Source organism: Aulonocara sp. 'chitande type north' Nkhata Bay, linkage group LG2 (genome assembly GCF_057382095.1).
Source record: "Aulonocara sp. 'chitande type north' Nkhata Bay isolate Kocher_YH1m ecotype deep benthic linkage group LG2, A_spYH_male_GT1.1, whole genome shotgun sequence".
Taxonomy (NCBI): domain Eukaryota; kingdom Metazoa; phylum Chordata; class Actinopteri; order Cichliformes; family Cichlidae; genus Aulonocara; species Aulonocara sp. 'chitande type north' Nkhata Bay.
In genome coordinates, this window is record NC_141345.1 from 17,672,156 (window position 1) to 17,693,362 (window position 21,207).

A 21,207-nucleotide genomic window follows, 5' to 3' on the forward strand; every position below is an offset into this window, starting at 1 on the left:
AATTAAAGTGTAACTGATGTCAACCAGGAAGGATGTCCTTCTTTAATGAATGCAGTTTTAATACGCTAAGCATACAAATGAGATACAGTGGGGCAAAAAAGTATTTAGTCAGCCACCGATTGTGCAAGTTCCCCCACTTAAAATGATGACAGAGGTCAGTAATTTGCACCAGAGGTACACTTCAACTGTGAGAGACAGAATGTGAAAAAAAAATCCATGAATTCACATGGTAGGATTTGTAAAGAATTTATTCGTAAATCAGGGTGGAAAAAAAGTATTTGGTCACCTCAAACAAGGAAAATCTCTGGCTCTCACAGACCTGTAACGTCTTCTGTAAGAAGCTTTTCTGTCCCCCACTCGTTACCTGTATGAATGGCACCTGTTTGAACTCATCATCTGTATAAAAGACACCTGTCCACAGCCTCAAACAGTCAGACTCCAAACTCCGCCATGGCCAAGACCAAAGAGCTTTCGAAGGACACCAGGAAAAGTATTGTAGACCTGCACCAGACTGGGAAGAGTGAATCTACAATAGGCAAGCAGCTTGGTGTGCAAAAATCAACTGTGGGAGCAATCATCAGAAAATGGAAGACATACAAGACCACTGATAATCTCCCTCAATCTGGGGCTCCACGCAAGACCTCATCCCGTGGGGTCAAAATGATCATGAGAACGGTGAGCAAAGATCCCAGAACCACACGGGGGGACCTGGTGAATGACCTGCAGAGAGCTGGGACCAAAGTAACAAAGGTCACCATCAGTAACACACTACAACGGCAGGGAATCAAATCCCGCAGTGCCAGACGTGTTCCGCTGCTGAAGCCAGTGCATGTCCAGGCCCGTCTGAAGTTTGCCAGAGAGCACATGGATGATACAGCAGAGGATTGGGAGAATGTCATGTGGTCAGATGAAACCAAAGTAGAACTTTTTGGTATAAACTCAACTCGTCGTGTTTGGAGGAAGAAGAATACTGAGTTGCATCCCAAGAACACCATACCTACTGTGAAGCATGGGGGTGGAAACATCATGCTATGGGGCTGTTTTTCTGCCAAGGGGACAGGACGACTGATCCGTGTTAAGGACAGAATGAATGGGGCCATGTATCGTGAGATTTTGAGCCAAAACCTCCTTCCATCAGTGAGAACTTTGAAGATGAAACGAGGCTGGGTCTTCCAACATGACAATGATCCAAAACAAACCCCCCGGCAACAAAGGAGTGGCTCCGTAAGAAGCATTTGAAAGTCCTGGAGTGGCCTAGCCAGTCTCCAGACCTCAACCCCATAGAAAATCTGTGGCGGGAGTTGAAAGTCCGTGTTGCTCGGCGACAGCCCCAAAACATCACTGCTCTCGAGAAGATCTGCATGGAGGAATGGGCCAAAATACCAGCTACTGTGTGTGCAAACCTGGTAAAGACCTATAGTAAACGTTTGACCTCTGTTATTGCCAACAAAGGTTATGTTACAAAGTATTGAGTTGTATTTTTGTTATTGACCAAATACTTATTTTCCACCCTGATTTACGAATAAATTCTTTACAAATCCTACCATGTGGATTCATGGATTTTTTTTTCACATTCTGTCTCTCACAGTTGAAGTGTACCTCTGGTGCAAATTACTGACCTCTGTCATCATTTTAGGTGGGGGAACTTGCACAATCGGTGGCTGACTAAATACTTTTTTGCCCCACTGTATGACCACTGCCGTGTATGAAATAATAATGCTTTGGAATTGTTTTCTTCTGTTTTCTTTATTGACGTCTCAAAGTGAACATATAAAACAAAAGCTCCAGCCTGTTGTTCAATCATTTGTGTTATTTCAGGAAAATAAATAATGATGATTAAATAATCTCAGTAGTTATCTTGGCCTTCTTCCTCTAAGGTTTCACCTCATACTCAGATGCAGATATCTAGTTCAAGAGGGACATTCCTTCTAGCCCGACTCATGGTTGTTGTTGTGGTGACCACCCTCAGGCTCTGGCCTCTGAAGGATTACACTGAAAACGCTACAAGGAGACCATCAACTCTGGAACTCTTTGACTATTCTTCACCTGTAGTTTGAATGCTGCCTGTTTAAATCATAATAACTGTCACTATACAGAGATGTGCTTCTGAATGTGGACGATGTGTCTTCTGCAGTGATGCAGTTCTGCTTGGGTTGAGTGATGTAAACAACTGATCGATCTAAACTCTTTAAACATCAAAATTGATCATTAGATTTTTTATGACACAACAGTGGTGAGTGTTCCCACCTTCTGCTCTTTGTAACTTAACGCGATCTTTCCGTTTTCGAGTTTTGGACATGATTTTGGAGTATATCTTCGCAGTAGCGATTGACCGCAAAGTAAAGCTACCGGAAATGTAGAACCCCACATCCGGTCTCAAACCAGGAAGTTAGCATTTTCTCATGCACAGGGTCAATTCTCTAAGATGATGGCTTATCATCAAAAGAAAAAAAAATGGTGTCATTCCTGGTAAGGCTTGTGTTGATCACAATCAGCCAAGGATCTAAAGGTCAAAGGTCACTCTTTCGAGGATGCCAATGTTCACATTTTGGACAGAGAAGACAGATGGTTTGAAAGAGGAGTGAAAGAAGCCATGTCCACTGTTAGCGACCATCTTTGAACAGAGGGCGGGGCTTAACGCCCACTCACATCCTGGGCCATCTGACCTCAGGAAATCACATGATAGGGTGGGGTTAGGTTTCACAATGAGCTCACCCGAAACCCTGGCTGATTGTGACCTACACCCGCTTTCACACCTTGGCTCATGTGATTAGAGGATCATCAGGGGGTCCTTTTGTCCCTCTTTGGGGGGAAACTCCCACTGGGTTTAAATCTGGGACTTTCCACCATTTGACCTTAGAACTGAAGAAGCTTCTTGGATGAGAGTGAAACGTCTTCAAGCAACTTAAAGAAGTCCAGACGCTTTTCTTTCCAAGCTCCTTTGTTTTTCTACAATGTCACTTGCTGGAACATTAAATGTTTATCCTTGTTCTAGTGCTAATTTAGTAACTAACTAAATGTTTGTACAAGTCTGCTCTTGATTACTTAAACAACTCCTGCCATTAGGTTGAATAATGCTAGACTAATTGCAGCTGTGGAGTAAAAAAAAAATTGGTATTGACAACTTCAAATGATAATAAAAATTTAGATATATATGCAGTTTTTGAAAATGTAGAGGACTATTTTTTTGGAAGTCAAATTTATATCAAAGGTCGATGCAGATGATTTGAGATTAGAGCCCGTCAATAAGATTCCTGTCTGGCCCCCAGTCAGACTCAGCGCCAGACCCGTCTTCTATCACGTTTGGATGATCTGCCGTGAGACATCAAAACATCTCACTGTCTGAACTGTAAGTCTCTCAAAGCTCCACTGCTTCAGAATACCAGCGGCATCAAGATGTTTAAGGACCCACTAGTTAGGTTTGCTGGGAGGGATTCCTGGAGTTAGATATCAGCAGGCATTACCGCTCTTCTGGTTTTTGGCACATAACCCTTTGAATTCACACTTCTTTTTTTATCAGAGTCAAGTTCAGATGCAGCATGCAGTTGTTTTCACAAACTAGGTGCACACAGCCCGTCTAAAAGCAAGGCCAGTCTAGCAACAAGCTGATGAACACACACAGCCTTTTGTAACTGAAAAGAAAGCAGATTTTCCCCTTTATAATGCAGCTTGTGCTCCCTTCCAGCAATGCACATGTTGGATAGAACATATCCTGTGACGAAAATTCGAAATTTATAAAAGCAACCTAAATATTTTTATATGTTTCTATTCTGTAGTGAAGAAAAACAGAATGTGTGAAATGAGAGTTCTTCCTCTTGCAGTGTGATGTATCTTTAAATCACCACAGGCCTGTGTTTGTGCCCATGTGAAACAGCATAAATCATTTTCTCATAAATCGGTAAGCATTTTGCACCTCCTCAGCGTGTATGCCGAATGAAGGAAACGTGTGTGTTTGTTTTTGCCCCTCGTCTCTCTTTTAGGTAAGGTAAGATCCAACCGTGCCTGCCTGTCCATCAGCAAATGCAGGACTAATTACAGCTGCGCCGCTCCTCCACTCTTTTGATGCTCCAGGAGTTGTCTGCTAAGTGGCAGATGGCAACAAGCCAGAGAGGTTATTGCAAGTTTAGAGCTGGCTCCCTCTGAAAACACTGCCACTGCAGGAGCTATTGATTGACGCACGAGTCACTCTGTGGCTGCAGACTCTGCCAGGGTTCCCCTTCTCCCCTCACTGAGTTTCTGCCACAGTTTCTGTTCCAAGCTGCTGAGAGGAATCCAGCTCGCTAAACCTCGGCTTAGTTGTTAAGAAGCCTGGAGGGAAACACTTGCTGTTTGCATAAAATTACTACTGGCTTGACTTACACAGCAGTGAAGGAGTAGCTCGTTAACCCTCCGTGAACTACATGGGACAGGAACGCGTTAGCTCAGACGTTTCAGGGTCTGATCTGATTTTGTGTGAAGTCATTCTGAGAGCACTTTCCAGAACTTCAATAATATCTACAATAATACTGTAGCTTCTCTCTTGCAGAGGTTTTGGTTTAGAAATGTAGCACTCACTATTTCTCATTTTCAGTAAGAACGCAACAAAATAACAAAATAACATTGGTAGAAGATGGTGTTTATTAGTTGGTGGAACAATGGAACAGACAGATATCTGGTGTAAAGGGTTTGGTTTACGCTGGTTATTAAAAACTAATAAAAATTTAAATAGCAGCAGAGATGAAGAGCACTCATTAAATATTAACTCAGCAGGTGTGAGATGATCCAGCCACAGGTCGATGATGGTGGAGTCCAGATCGCTAAAAGGGCTTTTTAGCAATCCTCATGACCCTCATCGAAATAAAAATGCCCTCTGTGAGTGACACTTTTTAAGCAAGGAGATGCTTTATGAGGTGGGAAGGTTTCAATCTGATACACAGTACTGACTGAAAAAGGCTGAAATCTCAGCCTTTTTCAGACTCACTTCTAGCCTCCTGATCAGTAACCACAAAGTGCACTCACTAGCTTTTTCTGGAGCTTTGAATCATCGGTAAATGATGTTTGCAAGCTTGTGTTTGTTTACAGTTTACCTGCTGATGATATCCTTGAATAATGAAGACCGTGAGCTGTGACTGAAAAACTCTGGTTAACATTGTTTGCTTTGAAACTTCTAAAGCCAAGAGTGAGCGCTGATGCTCCATTTTAAACCGAGACTGAAATGATTAGTGAGTTATGTGATGCAAACATACAATAAAATAAAACAAAGATCTTTCTCTTTCCTTGGCTAAGATATTAAACGTTGTAAGCAAAAATAAAGTTGTAAAAAAGTTTTATCGAATATTGCTGACATGCTGAAATTTGGATATACACATCTGTTTCACCAGATGTTTGAGGTGATATGTAAATCAGTAAACATTGGTCACATTTACTGATTCGCATAGTAACTCCTGAATCTTAGTGTTATTGTGTTTACAACAGTTCACTCTGTGAATACATTTTATTAGCTTCATCTTTTGCTCTCCTTAAAGCTGCTCATCGGGTCCCTTCATGCTTGGTCCGCTTTGGGCTTTGGAGCGTGATGTCACGGGAGCTGGGCCACGCCCCCTCCCGCCATGACAGTAGGCCAAAGAAAGCCGAGGACCCGAGTGAGAGTCGGCGCCAAGTTTGAAGTAGTTTAGGAGAGCCGGTGTCCTGACAAAACACGCTACCTATCAAGCTGTCCTACTTGTTGTTACTGCGCATGCGCACAACTCAAAACTGCAATGTTTTTGGTGTTAATAGTACACGACAAATATTTGATCCTACCCCGATCTTGTGCGTGCGAAAAAAGGTTAGTATTATATGTTTACTTCTTTATTACAGCTGATACTTGTTTTCCTTAAGCTGTTGGCAGTTTGTTAACTTTTCAAGCCAACATGCGTTTTGTTTTTTGTGCAAAAATACTCCAATTTGGAGTCTCAATTGAAGTCATATTTCAAGTCTTAATTTACGTCGATTTATTTACGTCATATCTAAATAAATCCAAGCCGGAAGCATGTAATGTAATGATAAGTGTGATTTGGCCATCAGAACGACCTACCTATAGATATGTACGATGGAGGCATAAATCACATAAGGTAGCACGGATTGATAGACGTGACTATACATTTACGCTACGGTTGGGTGTTTGACAAAGTTTCGCAGAACACCGGAAGTCTTTTTGCAACCACGTGCACTGCCCCCTGGTGGCCTTTAAAAAGAATGCAGGTTTAAGGCATTTCCAAGTTGGCTTCACTCTTCAAACCCAGAAGCTTTGTCCATCTTTTATATTGTCTGTGAGAGGAGAACGGGCACACATAAGCACAAAGGCATATTGTTTGGCTTACTTTGTCAGGACAGTCACTGACACTATTGCATTTCCAAGCTTCTTAAAACTAAGTTTAACTCTAACATGAAGTGGCAAACCCTAACCTTAACCTAAACTTAAAACTAATCCTTACATCGACCCCAAACTCTTTGTGTAGTGGTCACAAGTATAGCTGGACATGTTTTACAATCCCAATTCCCAAAAAGTCAGGACACTGTATAAAACCCATATTTTGTTGACAGCAGAACATAAAAAATATCAAATGTTTAAACTGAGACAGTTTGTACTTTATGAAAAATATTAGCTCATTTTGAATTTGATTGCAGCAACAGGTCTCGCAAAATTTGGGATGAGGGCAAAAAAGCTGAAAGAGTAAATGATACTGAAAAGAAACACTTTGTAACTACTCAGTTTAACCAGTGACAGGGCAGCAACGTGATTGGTAAACTTCTGTCAATTACCCAATCTGTAAAAACTGTGTCTACAAATTTTGCAACAATGTCAGAATAATGTTCCTCGATGTAAAACTGAATATCACCATCATCTGCCATACATAATATCATCAAAGGAATCAGGGAATCTGGAGAAACTGCTTTGCGCAAGTCAAAAATCAATCTTGGATGCCTGTGATCTCTGGCAAGCACTGCATTGAAAACAGGAATGATTCTGTCGCATCTAAAGAAATCATTGTTTATGAACACAAATGCAGATTAATCGTCTACCATGCAAAAAAAAAAAAAAAAAAAGCCATATGTGAACACAATCCAGAAGTTTCACCTTCTTCTCTGAGCCAAAGCTCATTTAAAATGACTGCAAAGTAGTGATCAGACAAATTAAACAAACATGGACTCTGAACTGAGTGCTGATAACACTCCTTCTCCTCTTCAGTCTGGAGGACGTAAAGCCCTGCATCTCTGATGGTACCGTGGTGCATTAGTGCCTATGGAGTTGGCAGCTTGCACGTCTTCAAAGGCATTATCAGAGCAACATATGCATATGAAGTGTTTTGCCCAAGGACACAACGACCAAGACTGTCCAAGCCGGGGCTCGAACCGGCAACCTTCTGATTACAAGGCGAACTCCCAACTCTTGAGCCACGATGATGTTTTTCCTTTAATAAATAATATCATCATTTTAAACCTGTACTTTGTTTTTTATAATTACTATTTGTTTACTTATTTATCTTTGTCTAATATTAAAATGTATTAAAATTTGAAACATTTAAGTGTGACAGAGATACAGTATTGCACATTGTGTCTATTTCCTGTAAATAAATAAATCTGAACCTCTGAAATTATACAGAAAGTATCTGGATAGGTTTGGATCACATATCCATCATTTGTGTGAAGGAGCACCTGTGAATGACTTCACAGCTTACATGTATTATAAATGAAGTTGGTTAGTTAAGCAGCTGCTAAAATGGCAAAAACAAGTGAAGTGAGCTCAGAGAAAAGGTCATGTTTGTTTGCATGAAGACCGCCGCTCTGTTCGACAGTCCTCCACAGTGGGGGTGGGAGTTCACAAATAGAGACCTGAGAACAGGAAAGTGCACATGCAGACCCAAAGAGCTCAGAAACAGACTGGGAAGCATAATTGGGAGCAATGTTGAGAAAAGGCAGCAGAGGGAAAGTGATACAGCAAAAAAATCAGGCGTACCCTCAAAGAATGAGACCGAATGGATTAAGAGCATACACAGAAAACAGACCTCTGTTATTTTCATTCAAGAGACAGCTTAATGCATATGGCTCTTATGGTGGGAAGTTTATATAGAGAATATGAAAGGAATGAAGTTGAAAGCACAGTGCCTATAAAAAACATTCCCCCTCCATTTATCGCTTTTATAAATGGAATCATGGTAAATATAACTTGGTTTTTATGGCAAGAATTCATTTTAAAAACATTTGACAAAGTTAAAACAGACGTCTAACAATTGAAAATAAAAGTAAACGTCGTGTAAAATAAGTGAATGCATTTAACAGATGAACCTTTGGCTGCCATCACAGCACCGAGTCTGTAGATACCGCTCCATCAAACTACTCAAGCTCTGTCAGGTTGGATGTAAAGAGTCCTTTTCAAGTCCAGTCATAAATTCCTCGTTGGATTGATGCTTTGACTTGGACACTCCAGAGCCTTCACCTTGTTCATCTCCATAAACCATTTCTGTGTCTTCAGGTCATTGTCATGCTGTAAAACGACCCCTCCAATCTCCGAAATAATGAAAAATCAGATTGTCTGCCAGGAAGCATCCCCACAGCATGACGCTTCCGCCACCATGCTTCACAGTGTGGATGGCACGTGTGTGGAGATGTGCAGTGGTGGGTGTCTGACAAACATCGTGTTTAGTCTGATGGCTAAACTGCCCATCAGATTCTTCTAGTTCACTTCGGAGTTTCCCACATGCTTCTCCAGCAAAGCTTTAACATGAGCTTTTTTTTCTCTTTTTCCTATTGTTCATAAAGCTTTGACGGGTGAAGCTCTCAGTGTTGTAGTCACAGTCTCTCGGTCTCGGCTGCTGAAGCTTTGGAGTAGTCACAGGTGTCTTGGTGGTCTGCGTCTTGCACACTCAGTTTGTGAGCACGACCAGTTCCAGGTCTGTTTACGTCTCTGTCTTATTTCTTGCTTTTCTTACTGACAGATTTAACTGAACTCTAAGCGATGTTCAGTGACTTCATATTTTTTACATCAGTCCCTGACTTCTACTTTTCTATAACCTTTTCTTGGAGTTGCCTAGAGAGTTTATCTTCATGGCGTGATTAACCAGATACAGACACAGGAAGTGCACTCAGGTGATCTCTATTTCACTAACTGTGATTCAACTAGCATCATCTGGATGAACCTGAATTAGGTTAGCCATTTTAAAGGGGGTTTAAAGCCATTTTATATGTATCCATTAAAGCCACTTGGCTGCTGCTTTATTCATAAGGGGTCACCACAGCAGGCAGCTCCTTCTGTTTGATTTGACAGATTTTTAAGCTGCCCTTCCTGACGCTATCCCAAAGGGATTTATATCTCCTCCCACCATCAAACTGGGGATTTTTTTTACTTGTTAGGCAACTAAATTAACTGACATTAATCTGTAGAAGTCTGTTTTTTCCTGGACATGAGAGAGATGTTTGGTAAATTCTTGACAAAAAGCAATTAACTCTTATATGTTGGGAGGTGGGTTTTTTTGTTTGAAGTCTTACAGAAGAAGAAAAGCAGTGACTGGATGTCCAAACAATTTAGACTTTGTAATCTATGCAACTGTTTTACTGCATGTTTGTAAGTGGATACCTTGCTGTCTTTCTTTGAAGTACATTTTACTGTCTAGTCTAAAGATATTACTCCATTTTAAAGTGTCCAAATCAAGAACATTCTTAAGTTGTGTGCAGCTAGCGTCAGCGACACTCAGAAAGATTATGCGTCATTTGCAAAAAATGTGAACACACAGTTAGCAGGTAGAGTTGGAGCAAACTAAATGTACATGAATTATTTGCCCTGTGATTTTGGTGATTTGTCCTTTGTGTGTTCAGCAGTAATTACAAGCCTCAAAATGTTGCTCCTGATAAGAAAAGTGAAAAGCAGAAACTTTAAAATGCTACTTCAGAGATCTTAGAGGAGAATAAAGGTTTCGAGTAGTCGGCTCAAACGTGTCTAATAGCTTGGAAGCCCACACATCAGAATCAGAATCAGAATCAGAATACTTTATTGATCCCTGGGGGAAATTATTTTTTGTTACAGTGCTCCATTTTAAACCAACATTAAGACAAGACAGACAATACGCTAACTAAGAATAGTACAATATATACATATATATACATACATACATACATAAGTCACTTATAAATAAATATTTGGAAAAGAAACATGTGTAGTTGTAGCAGCAAACAGTGTGTTAAGTGGATGCGTTGTACAGGGAGATGGCCACAGGCAGGAATGATTTCCTGTGTCGTTCAGTGGTGCTTTTCGGTAATCTCAGTCTCTCACTGAACGAGCTCCTGTGACTGACCAGCATGTCATGGAGTGGGTGGGAGGTGTTATCCAACATTGTCTTTATCTTGGACAGCATCCGCCTCTCCGACACCACCTTGAGGGAGTCCAGCTCCATCCCCACAACATTGCTGGCCTTACGGATCAGTTTATTAAGTCTGTTGGCATCTGCGACCCTCAGCCTGCTCCCCCAGCATGCAACAGCATAGAGGATCGCACTGGCCACAACAGACTCGTAGAAAATCCTCAGCATTTTCTGGCAGATGTTGAAGGACCTCAGTCGCCTCAAAAAATAGAGACGACATAGGTAATGAATCACATTTCTGTCAGGAAAGGAGCCTCGAGTTGGCTTTTAAAAAAGCCACTGGAGCTTTTCCAGACACAACTTTCCCTGGCAGCCATACACAGCAAATGGATATGTTTCTAATGAAAGGCTTTTAGGGGATATCGATTTTTTTTTCCATAAGCATGGCTGGCAGTTTTGTCCTTGACATGCAGTCGGACGAATATGCAGATGGGAAAGAAAAATTAATGAAAAATTCTGTTTCAACCCAGTGTGCCTGTTTTCTGAGCAACGTGGTGATTATTTTCTCTGCGTGACCACCATAGAGTGGCACTATGACATTTAAAAAGTTATTACACACATTAATGAGCTAATTGTCTCACCAGGTCTCACACAGTGCCAAAGACATCTTTGATCTAACTTCCTCACCTGAGGATTCACCCCGGCTGCACACTCCTGTCCGTGTACATCAGTCATCTAAATATCTGCAGCGTAATCACTTGTGCAGAAACATTCTCTTATTCCTCAGAGTGAAAAACTTTAAGATGCAAGTCAGCAATTTTTTTACTTTGCGTGTGACCAGAGCTGGGGGGAGTGTCATTACACTAATGCGGTACTGCTATCCAACAAAGGATCTGCCACCAGGGGGGGTAAACTCTGGACAGCAAAGAACACAGATCTTAAGATAATGGACTGCCCTGCATTACAACTTTACTCATCTTTCTTTCTTTTTTTTTAAATATCCTATTGCTCATTCTACCTCCGAAGCAGCAGGGCATCATGTGTTATCTTCAAAGGCACAGTGACTATATTAACATTAACAGAAGTACTCACACTGTCAGTGGCATCTTAAAGCAGTTTTAACATTTCATTAATAATTAAAAAACAGCCACAAACATTTAAAGATATTCGCCAGATGTCTTTTAAACTCTCATCAGCTGAACAGAGAATTTTAAAGCTCAGATTTTAAAGCTAGGGAAAGCAGGTCTGTGCACAGAAAGCCTGCAAGTCACAGCCCATTAAAAGGTGCCACTAACAAGGCACTTAACCCCTGTCTCCTCTCATGTATCAGCTCAGTAGCAGCAGTATAAGACGCTGTCCACACCAGGCTCTCGGTGGGATTCGGTAAGTTGCTGAAAAAAGCCTCCAGGCTCAGTAAACACCCGTGGATAAATACAGATTAGATTGATGGTGTAATCTTAGATTTTCTTTCCAGTGAGCAGGCAGGTGACGTTTGTTAATGACCACAGATATGTACAAGATGCATTTAGACAGCATGTTGTAAAATGCTCCCACAGTGGTGACTTTTTAGAAAGTTAATCTCTCCCTCTATTACCTGTAAGGGTGAACGCACATTGTCAAATTGTAATTGGATCTGATGGAGCTGATATTTAAGCTCAGCAACACGGAGAAACATGCTGGATAAAAATAAATCAGACTAAATTTAGAATTTCTTTATTCTGGCCTGGAAAACAGCCAGTGAGGAAACAAAATTGTTTTTGTGGAGATAATGATCACAGTTTCAAAAGATTATTTTGAGAAAAAAATATTTAATGCTCCCTACGGTTATATGTAACCCCAACGCTGATCGATGATCGATTTTGTAATCGTATCATCAGATCTGCGACCATATGTTCGAGATACTCAGGTGAAGAGAGGTGCAGAGCTGTTAACTGATCACCACCTGGTGGTGAGTTGGATCAGGTGGCAGGGGAGGATGCTGGACAGGCCTCGGGTACCTAAACGTATAGTGAGGGTTCCCTGGGAACGCCTGGCAGAGGTCCCCGCCTGCGAGATCTTCAACTCCCACCACCGGCAGAGCTTCGACAGCATTCCAAGGGAGACTGGGGGCATCGAGTCCAATCATGGTGGTAACCCCCAAACCAGATGGTGGACACCAGAGGTGAAGGGAATCATCAGGCTGAAGAAAGAGTCTTATTGGCCTTGGTTGGCCTGTGGGACTTCGGAGGCAGCCGATAGGCCCTGACGGGCCAAGCAGAACGCGGCTTGGGCAGTCGCTGAAGCAGTAACTCGGGTGTGGGAGGAGTTCGGAGATGCCATGGAAAAAGCCTTTCAGACTGCCTTGAAGAGATTCTGGCAAACCGTCAGGCGATTCAGGAGGGGAAAGCGGTGCTCTACCTGCACTGTGTGCACTGTGGGTGGAGCACTGCTGAGTTCAACTGAGGATAATTTTGGGCAGTGGAAGGAATACTTCAAGGAGCTTCTCAATCCCACTGAAACGTCTTCTGTGGAAGAAGCAGAGTCTGGGGAAGAGGGCAACGACTTGTCCAACACTGGGGGTGAGTTCACTGAGGCAGTTAAACAGCTATTTAGTGGCAAGGCCCCTGGGGTGGATGACGTTCACCCTGAGTTCCTGAAGGCTCTGGATGTTGTAGGGCTGTCTGAGTTCACACGTCTCTGCAATGTGTGAGATCAGAGGCGGTACTTCTGGATTGACAGACCGAGGTGGTGATTCCTGTCTTCAGGAAGGGGGACTGGAGGGAGAATCCTCTGCCTCCCTGGGAAAGTCTGTGCCAGGGTGCTGGAAAGGAGAGTCCATCCATTTGTTGAACCTTGGACACAGGAGGAACAATGTCATGCTGGTAGAGCAAGCTCTTTGGGTGCCCTTTGTCACCGATTCTGTACATAAAGTTTATGGACAGAGTTTCTAAGCATAGTCAGGTGGCTGAAGGCTTCCACTTGGGTGGTCTCAGAATCTCATCTCTGCTTTTTGCAGGTTTTGTTGGCTTCATCAGGTGATGGCTGTTCGCAGCCGGGTGTGAAGTGGCAGGAATGAGAATCAGCACCTCCAAGTCTGACATCATGGTCCTCAACCGGAAAAGGGTGGAGGAAAGCAAAGATAAGATAAGATAAGATAAGATAAGATAACCTTTATTAGTCCCACACGTGGGAAATTTGTTTTGTCACAGCAGGAAGTGGACAGTGCAAAAGTTATGAGGCAAAAATTAGAATACAATAAGAATAAATACAGTACACAACTGTACAGAATAGAATAAAATACTATATACAGTAGAATAAAATAGCTCTCGATTTACTGGTCGATCCATGTCCCTACCCTCAGCTATGGTCACGAGCTGTGGGTAGTGCCCAAAAGAAAGAGATCGGATACAAGCAGCAGAAATGAGCTTTCTCTGAAAGGTGGCTGGCCTCTCAGTTAGAGATAGGGTGAGAAGTTCAGCCATCCAGGATGGCCTCATACTAGAGCTGCTACTCCTCCACAATGAAAGCAGCCAGTTGAGGTGGCACCTCGTAGATGAGGTGTTCTGGGCATGTCCCACCGGGAGGAGGGCCCGGAGCAGACCAAGGACATGCGGGAAAGAATTATAGCTCTTGGCCTGCCTGGGAATGCCTTAATGTTCCCCTGGACAAGCTGGAGGAGGTGGCTGGGAAGAAGGCGGTCTGGGCTTCTCTGCTTAGGCTGCTGCCCCCGCGACCCAGCCCCAGTTAAGCGGAAGAAGATGAATGGATGGTTGGATGGACAACCTCAGCTTCTGATGCTAGGTAGAATAAGCAGAACGTTAGTGAACGGAGCTTGTTGGCTACCTCCCGCTTTAACTATACATACCCATTACTGTTTTCTAAATCCAAGTTGTCAAGTTTTAAACAAGCTTTAAAATCCAGTGATATTTTTATTTTGTTATTTCATTAACTATTAACTTCTGGTGCTAGGTAGAATAAAAAGAAAGTCTTATTGGCTAATTGGTTACCTTCTATATTACCAATACACACCCATGTATTATAATTTATTAGTGTAGTTCTAAATCCAAGTTCTCATTTTTTTAAATGTTGTAGCAAAAAGTAAATACAGTACAGAGACTTAAAATCCTATAAAGAGATATATTTTTTTAATTTAGCAATATCAACCTAATAACTTCTGTTGCTAGCTGAAGGTTAGCTACCTTCCTCATTACCTGTACTGACCCAATATACATGATAATTTCTTAATGTAGTTCTAAATCCAAGTTGTCATTTTTTAATTCAGTAGCAAAAATTTGATATAGTAGAGAATTTTAAAATCCCATAAGTTATATTTTTCATTTATCTGCTGTATTAGGTTACATTTTGGTGTCATTGTGCAAATAAAGTAGTGTACTACACATTACTGATTACTTTTTAAAAATGAATAAATAAATGCAATATGTTACTCCCCAGAAAATGTAACTCATTACTCTACTTGTAGCATTACTTTGTAGCGTGGGGTGAAATTTATTCTCACATAATTACCAGTTACCGAGTTAAACCTTAGGCTACAGTCCCACACACTGAAACAAATCCCTATCCTAATGAGGACACGCAAACTTTCTTTTAATGTTTACATTTGAACACAAAGCCGAAAACATGCAAGTCAAAAACCAGCCCAAAAGACTTCAAAACAATCTCTGTCTGCAGGGCTGAGGTCAGCAAACGCCCAGTTTCAACATCACTCTGGATTCTTTGTGTGAGCACGTTGTGTGTGCAGATGCTTGCAAAGAGCTGAAGTTAACAGCAGAATGCAGTTGTTACCATCCTCAAGCCAATTTGCACTTTACCATCACACTCATGTCCTTTTGTGCAATAAAAGTCAAATTTATGTACATATGCATACGACTCAAACGTTGTAGATAAGATGTGAGCAGTGTCTCGGTAGCTTCTTGTCTGTAAGACTTATGTAACTGGTACATTTTTTTTGTAATAATAATAATGATGGATTGCATTTCTTTTCGGGGCCCTCAAAGCGCTTTAGAATTCCACTATTCATTCACTCTCGCATTCACACACTGGTGGAGGCAGCTACAGTTGTAGCCACAGCTGCCCTGGGGCAGACTGACAGAGGCGAGGCTGCCATATCGGCCCCTCTGGCCTTTTTAAATTATTATTGTTGTTGTTTTTATTAATCTTGCGTTAATGACAAGCAAATAAATAATAATCACCTTACAGGGATTGAGGGACTATATCGCCCTTAGTTCAGTCAGCATTTACCAAGCTGGCTGCAGTGGTGGAGAAGTATTCAGTATTTTACTAAATAACAGCAATGCCACAGTGTAAAAATAGTAGAGAGTAAATGTCAAGCACTGAACATTCCAGTGTGTATTATTAGCTGCATTTTCCAACAGTTTTGAAATTAAAAGCCTCATGAATTCATAAAATGTCAGTAATGTTGCAGTATATAATTGGATAATGATTACCTCTGCATTAGTGCTGAAGTGTCACTGATTGCTTTGGTTAGTCCAGTTAAAGCTCATATTTTTGCATCATATTTACACTGCTTGAGAGGGCGGTTTATACCACAGCGTCATATCTTGTGAGCTCATCATTAATTTTGTATGACGAATGTGCTCAATATAAAGTATGAAATGCCGTGAAATGGGAACACTTCCACGATCATGTGTAATTAGCTTCTGGACACTAACGGGATTTAATTACTTTTGGCAACATCATAATGCACTTATGTGCAATATGGTGTAGCACACTGATTGCAGCTCAGAAAACAGATCTGATAAGCCAGCGAACAGAAGCATGACACAGCTCGGTTTTCGTTTAATCACCTCAGTGTGAACAAAAGCCATTCTTCTTTCCTGGAAGAAACTTTGCTTAAATACTCGTGTTTTCTGGAGTGAAATCCACCAAATATGGTCTCTGTGTTATCAGTGCAGCAGATTTTATCAGCAAATGTCAGAAAATGTTAGTCCTGGTATCTACATAATTGTGGCTCCACAAATTTGAAAGATAAAATCATCAGTTTTGTGCATTTCGTGGGGATGTTTATGTAGAATTTGACTCGTAAAGCTATTTTAAATATATGCCATAAGTGACCTTGTGCACTCTGTCTGTGCCTTGCCTAACCAGACAATAAGCTAGAAAATGGAAGTGGCAAAAATCTTCAGTCCAATATCTGTAAATGCAAACAGCCTGCACTGAAGGTCTGGTGATTTAACAAGGAGGGGAGATCAGAGTACCGTCAGACAGGAGTTTATTCCACCATCTAAATTTTGGGTTTATTTGTGCCACATTTAGCCCATTAATTAACAATATAACTCTGAGGCATTCACGTCAAACCAAATGACGCTTATTTACCTCATTGACTCTGGTTATTGAATATCCGACCATTTCACTAAAGTAATAATCACAGTGCGTAATAAAAAAATAAGTAATAGGAGCAGCATTGCTTCATTGCACCACCTCCCTGTAGTGTAATCTTTACTACATTTTGAGGTTTTATGAGCTGAGAGAGAATGCTAGAAACCTTCATATAGCACTTTTAAATCTCTCAAATAAAAATAAAACACACACACTTGTCAAAAACCACCTGAAACACATTCGGGCCACATAACTGATCCAGCCCCGTGTGGTACTGCTGCCGTGGAGCGCAAGCGTGCAGCTTTATTCGTGGTAGAGAAATCATCTTTTAGTTTGAAAGTCTTTTTTCTCTGTGCTAACTTTCTGTTTATGCACACTCACGGCAGGTGACTTTCAAAGAACCAACACCATTAGCTTTGTTTGGATCTTCTTCTGTTTTCCCCTTTTCTGGCCAACACTCTGTGAAACTTTGAGGGCACCAGCTCCTTGGAGACTTCTTTTGTTCTTCACTCGGCTGTTCAGATAATCTTAGGTCATATCCACATATTTTACAGGCAGAAAACCTAAGAGAGATGACAAGAGCAGGATGTTTTTCCCCCTCCTAGCCTCTATTCAGCTCTGGCACGCAAAGCCCAACCTAAGCAGAATGAGTAAGTGGAGCGCATCATGACACAGTTTTGAAAAAGATGAGAGGAGGATTATTACACTGAGCCAGTGAAGTACTTCTTAAAGTTTGTTCATCACAGAGTGCTCGTCAAAGTGCCCCTAGAAAGACATTCAGCCGCGGATGCTCATTTGAGGGGATTTAATTTGAAGGAAAAGGAAGCATTTCAATTTAATTTTCCACAGAGACGCGTTGTCCAAAGGTGGGCATGTAATAATGACAGCCAGATCTGTCATTTGTCTTCTCTCTGTTCTTGCTGTTAAGTGAAATGAGTAATAGTGTGGTTGAAAAGCTTTTCAATCTCCAGGGAGGATCCATGCTGAGAAACGATGCAGTCATTTGTGTGGATGGAGAAAGTATATAATTTCAAGACCAATCACATGGAATCATATGGGAAGCAGCGCTGCACAGTTTGAACTCTTTAAATTGGTTAAAATGAGTAACTGCATTGGGGCTGTATCGCATCCGGACAGCTGGTCTGATCCCTTGAATTGAGAGATTTTGTGTCATTTACCCGCCTGTTACTTCAAAAATCAAGGAAAGTGAAGCGCATTCAGGCTCAGACTGCATGAGACGTGCCTGCTTCCTCCTGAACCTGACATGCTCATTATCAGCATTACCATAATCTATTGTGTCACTCACAAAAGCTTTGCTATAAAAGGAAATTCCACAGATTTTACATATCAAGCTCAGGCAGCTCATGCGGTCTCAGCAGCCAGCTGAGAAAAACTATCCAGAGGCTAAAAAAAAAAATACCCCTGATGATGTCATAATGATGTCACCAGAGTTATGTCAGACTGGGTGGTCAGGTAGCCTGATGGGGTGGAGTAACTTTTGATGAAGGTAGAACAAATCCAAGTTTGCAGCTGCTTTATGGATCCTGTGTGTTTGAAGCTCTTGATTGTTAGACTTTACTCGTTTTTTAAAATAATGTCTTTCTTTCTCTTTAGTCACCCTGCTCTTTGGAGTGCAACACTAATGCATTACTTAAGTGTGGCTAAACATAAGGTAAGAATTGGCCAGGAAAGTCTGAAATCTGGCCCATTGTAAGCCTTTGGTTTAGGAGGGCATAGATTTTAGACTTTTAACTGTATTTTCATAAGTTTTATCCTACTGAGAAAGACATTCATACAAAGTAATTAAGGAACAAATAAACTGTAACAGTTAAAACACATATGTTCATGTTTTTTTGCTTTTTACTAGCAGCTACAGAAATGTGTGTGCTTTTTTTGTGGTAACAATTACGACATAATTTATTTTATCGTGCGTAAAAACTAAAATTGCACTTGGATGGGATTAAACGTGCAAAGGAGAGTTTCTCTGTCAAATTATCCCCGCTTTGACGTGAAAAGATGTGACTCCTTTTAGAGCCTTTTCTCGGGTGTTTACCCAGCGGATTACATGAATTCTCGTGATTTTATAAAATTACCGTTTGGATTGATGTGCATGACACTTTCATTAATTACGCTCCACCAGCTATCCTCGGAGTCTGGAGGAGGTCTGCCCGCAACCTTTAGGCTCGAAGTTTAGAGTGAACACACCAGCACAAAATCTAAACTGCCAGCAGCTCCATGACGTCAGGTGAGGTTAAATACAGTTTATTCACAGGTAAAAACGTTAACAGCAAACATTCAGAACACAAACTCTGCTTTTTGTTATATTAGCAAGCTGTTGCGTTTTATGGGCCTTGATCTGCCTGCACTGTCTGGCCCTGGATGATGTGTTTATCTACATCAGTCTGATTGATGATGTTGAACATAAGCATAGGCAGAGGTAAAAGAAAAGTGAGAAGGAATGAGGCGAAAACAAAATCCACTCCGCCGTCCTCCTGTGTAACTTACTGCTTTTTGTTGGGTTGTTGGAGGAGGAAGAGGAAGGGGTTGTTGTTTTTTTAAAGCGTAAAGTCATTGATTGTCACAGCAGAGGGAAGCGCTGCTCCAGAGCGGCTATGTGTTGCATGCCTCAGCGGGGAAAATGTCTTCGTATGCGGGTGGCAGTTCACTGGGGAGCGGGTAGGAGAAAGGGAAGCAATGATTGAGCTCCGGGTCCGTGGGCGAGTATCCCGGCAGTTCGATTGACGGGTGTCCCCCGCACTGCACTTCTGCACCTGTCTCGTCAAACACACCAAAAACACCCAGGTTGATGTAAGACACCGGCTGGAAATCCGCCGAGGAGCAGTCCCGCTCCTCGCTGAAGATGATCGCCCCGGCGCTCTGCCTCTGACACTGTCTGCTCCTAGAAAACTGCGCTGTTTTGTACCTTTTGATGATCACCAGGTTGATGAGCCCGAGGAGGCACTCCAACGTGCTGAGAACAGTGGAGATGACCAAACTCCGCTGGTAATCCCTCAGCTGCTCGCAGGCAGGGTTCAACACCACAGAGTGGAAGCAGTAATGGGAATATTTCCTCTCCACCAGAGAAGCCGTGTCCCCGTCCACCACCGCGCCAGAGAAGGCGGTGAGGACCCCCAACAAGAAGACCACAACACCGAGGAGAAAGAAATTCCTGCAGCCGGGCTTGTCCGTGCAACACACCAGCGCGGTTCCCAGCATGACCTGCCCGATTCCCACAAGTAGCCCGGAGTAGAAAGCCCCGGCTGTGGAGCCGAGGTGGAAATGCGCTTTCACCGTAGATCCCAACGCAAGGCATCTTAATCCAACGACAACTTCGCTCAGGGCGCACACGAAGAGGAGGGTGCTGGAGAGGACGGTGCACAGCCCTTTCCCACTCAACTTCATTATATTCCACCTCTGCCGCTCTCGATCCCTCTCCCCCGCTCTTCATCCTCCTGCGTCCTCTCCTCCGTCTCCTCTGGAAGCACTCTCACATCGGGACATCATCTGCCGGTGACTCCTCCGGTTCAGAGCGGGCGATCCTCGCCGCTGCGGCGTCTCTCTCGCATGCCCGCCGCTTTACAGGAATATATAAATAATTAATGACAAGAACGCATTCCTCACTGCACTTATCGATAATCCATACAGCCAATGATCGCGTTACCCAAGATCAGCTATAGCCGCCCATCTCACTCCCAAGCAAAAGTTTTTTTTATGTTGCTTTTCCTTTTTCCTCCTGACGAGAGAGTGCAGTCCGCCAAGTCTCCGGCTTGAATGCCGTGTGCGGGGTTTTGTGGCAGAGAAGGAGGCGGCTGCTACAGCCGGAGATGCTCGAGCGTCCTGTTGACCAATGACCCGCAGGCCCCAAGAACACTCCTACAGGGGCTATAAGTGTGCCTGAGGTGCCACGTAGAGACTTTACAGTGACGTTGTGTTAAATGGAAAGGCGAGTGAGCGACTTTTGGTGGGTGATCAAAACAATCGTGAGCGCGACTGGTGTTCGGGAATATGAAATGATTTATTTTTTCTTTTTTTATACACGCACTTCAAACCCTCAGGCTCGTAGTCAGTTCACCTCTGCAGGAGTGACTGCGAGGTGAGGAAATTTAATTTAGGCGAGCGGTAACCTGTGTTCCTGTTACTAAACTGATTTTTGGCGGAAACAAAATAATCCTCTTATTCTTAATATGAGCTAAATAAAAAAACGAAAAGCCCACCAGGAGTGACTGCAAAAACAAGTCCTAGGACTTGTTTTTGTCAGGCAGATCTTTCCGGAAATCACAAATCATCAAGCATCAATAAGACGAGAGGAGCTGAGCGAGGCTGTGTGCTGTCCGCGGTGCTGAAACATCCAAACCAGGAGGCCAGACGGCCGCTGATTGGAGTCCACAGCATCTCTCCTCACATTTCTAATGGAGCTTTAAAACTATAAATGTCTCGTATTTTAATGGTGGTTGAGAGAGGCTCCAGACTTCACCATAGACAACCTTTACAGGAGCGTTGCAGGGTGGATAACTGGTTAGAGGCAGCATTTCAGTCTTAAAACAAATGTAGAAAG

The 21,207-nt window shown here is 42.4% G+C and overlaps 1 protein-coding gene across 2 annotated transcripts; it reads right to left on the minus strand.

The window, feature by feature from the left end:
- Window positions 1-10,253: 10,253 nt before the first annotated feature.
- On the minus strand, window positions 10,254-20,509 carry tmem271 (transmembrane protein 271). 2 transcript variants are annotated; one of them, XM_086306511.1, is made up of 2 exons: window positions 19,158-20,509; window positions 10,254-13,403 (listed from the first exon to the last, which is right to left on the minus strand). In XM_086306511.1, exon 1 carries the CDS (start codon window positions 20,052-20,054, stop codon window positions 19,263-19,265), a length of 792 nt encoding a protein of 263 aa, XP_086162637.1. In that variant the 5' UTR covers window positions 20,055-20,509; the 3' UTR covers window positions 10,254-13,403; window positions 19,158-19,262. The 2 variants fall into 2 exon arrangements, with proteins under 2 accessions (XP_086162637.1, XP_086162627.1); XM_086306501.1 differs by lacking the exon at window positions 10,254-13,403 and adding an exon at window positions 13,437-14,092.
- Window positions 20,510-21,207: the final 698 nt, after the last annotated feature.

What these genes read in the sequence shown, in the direction of transcription:
- tmem271 (XM_086306511.1), bottom strand. Translation starts at nt 20,054, where the DNA reads ATGAAGTTGAGTGGGAAAGGGCTGTGCACCGTCCTCTCCAGCACCCTC.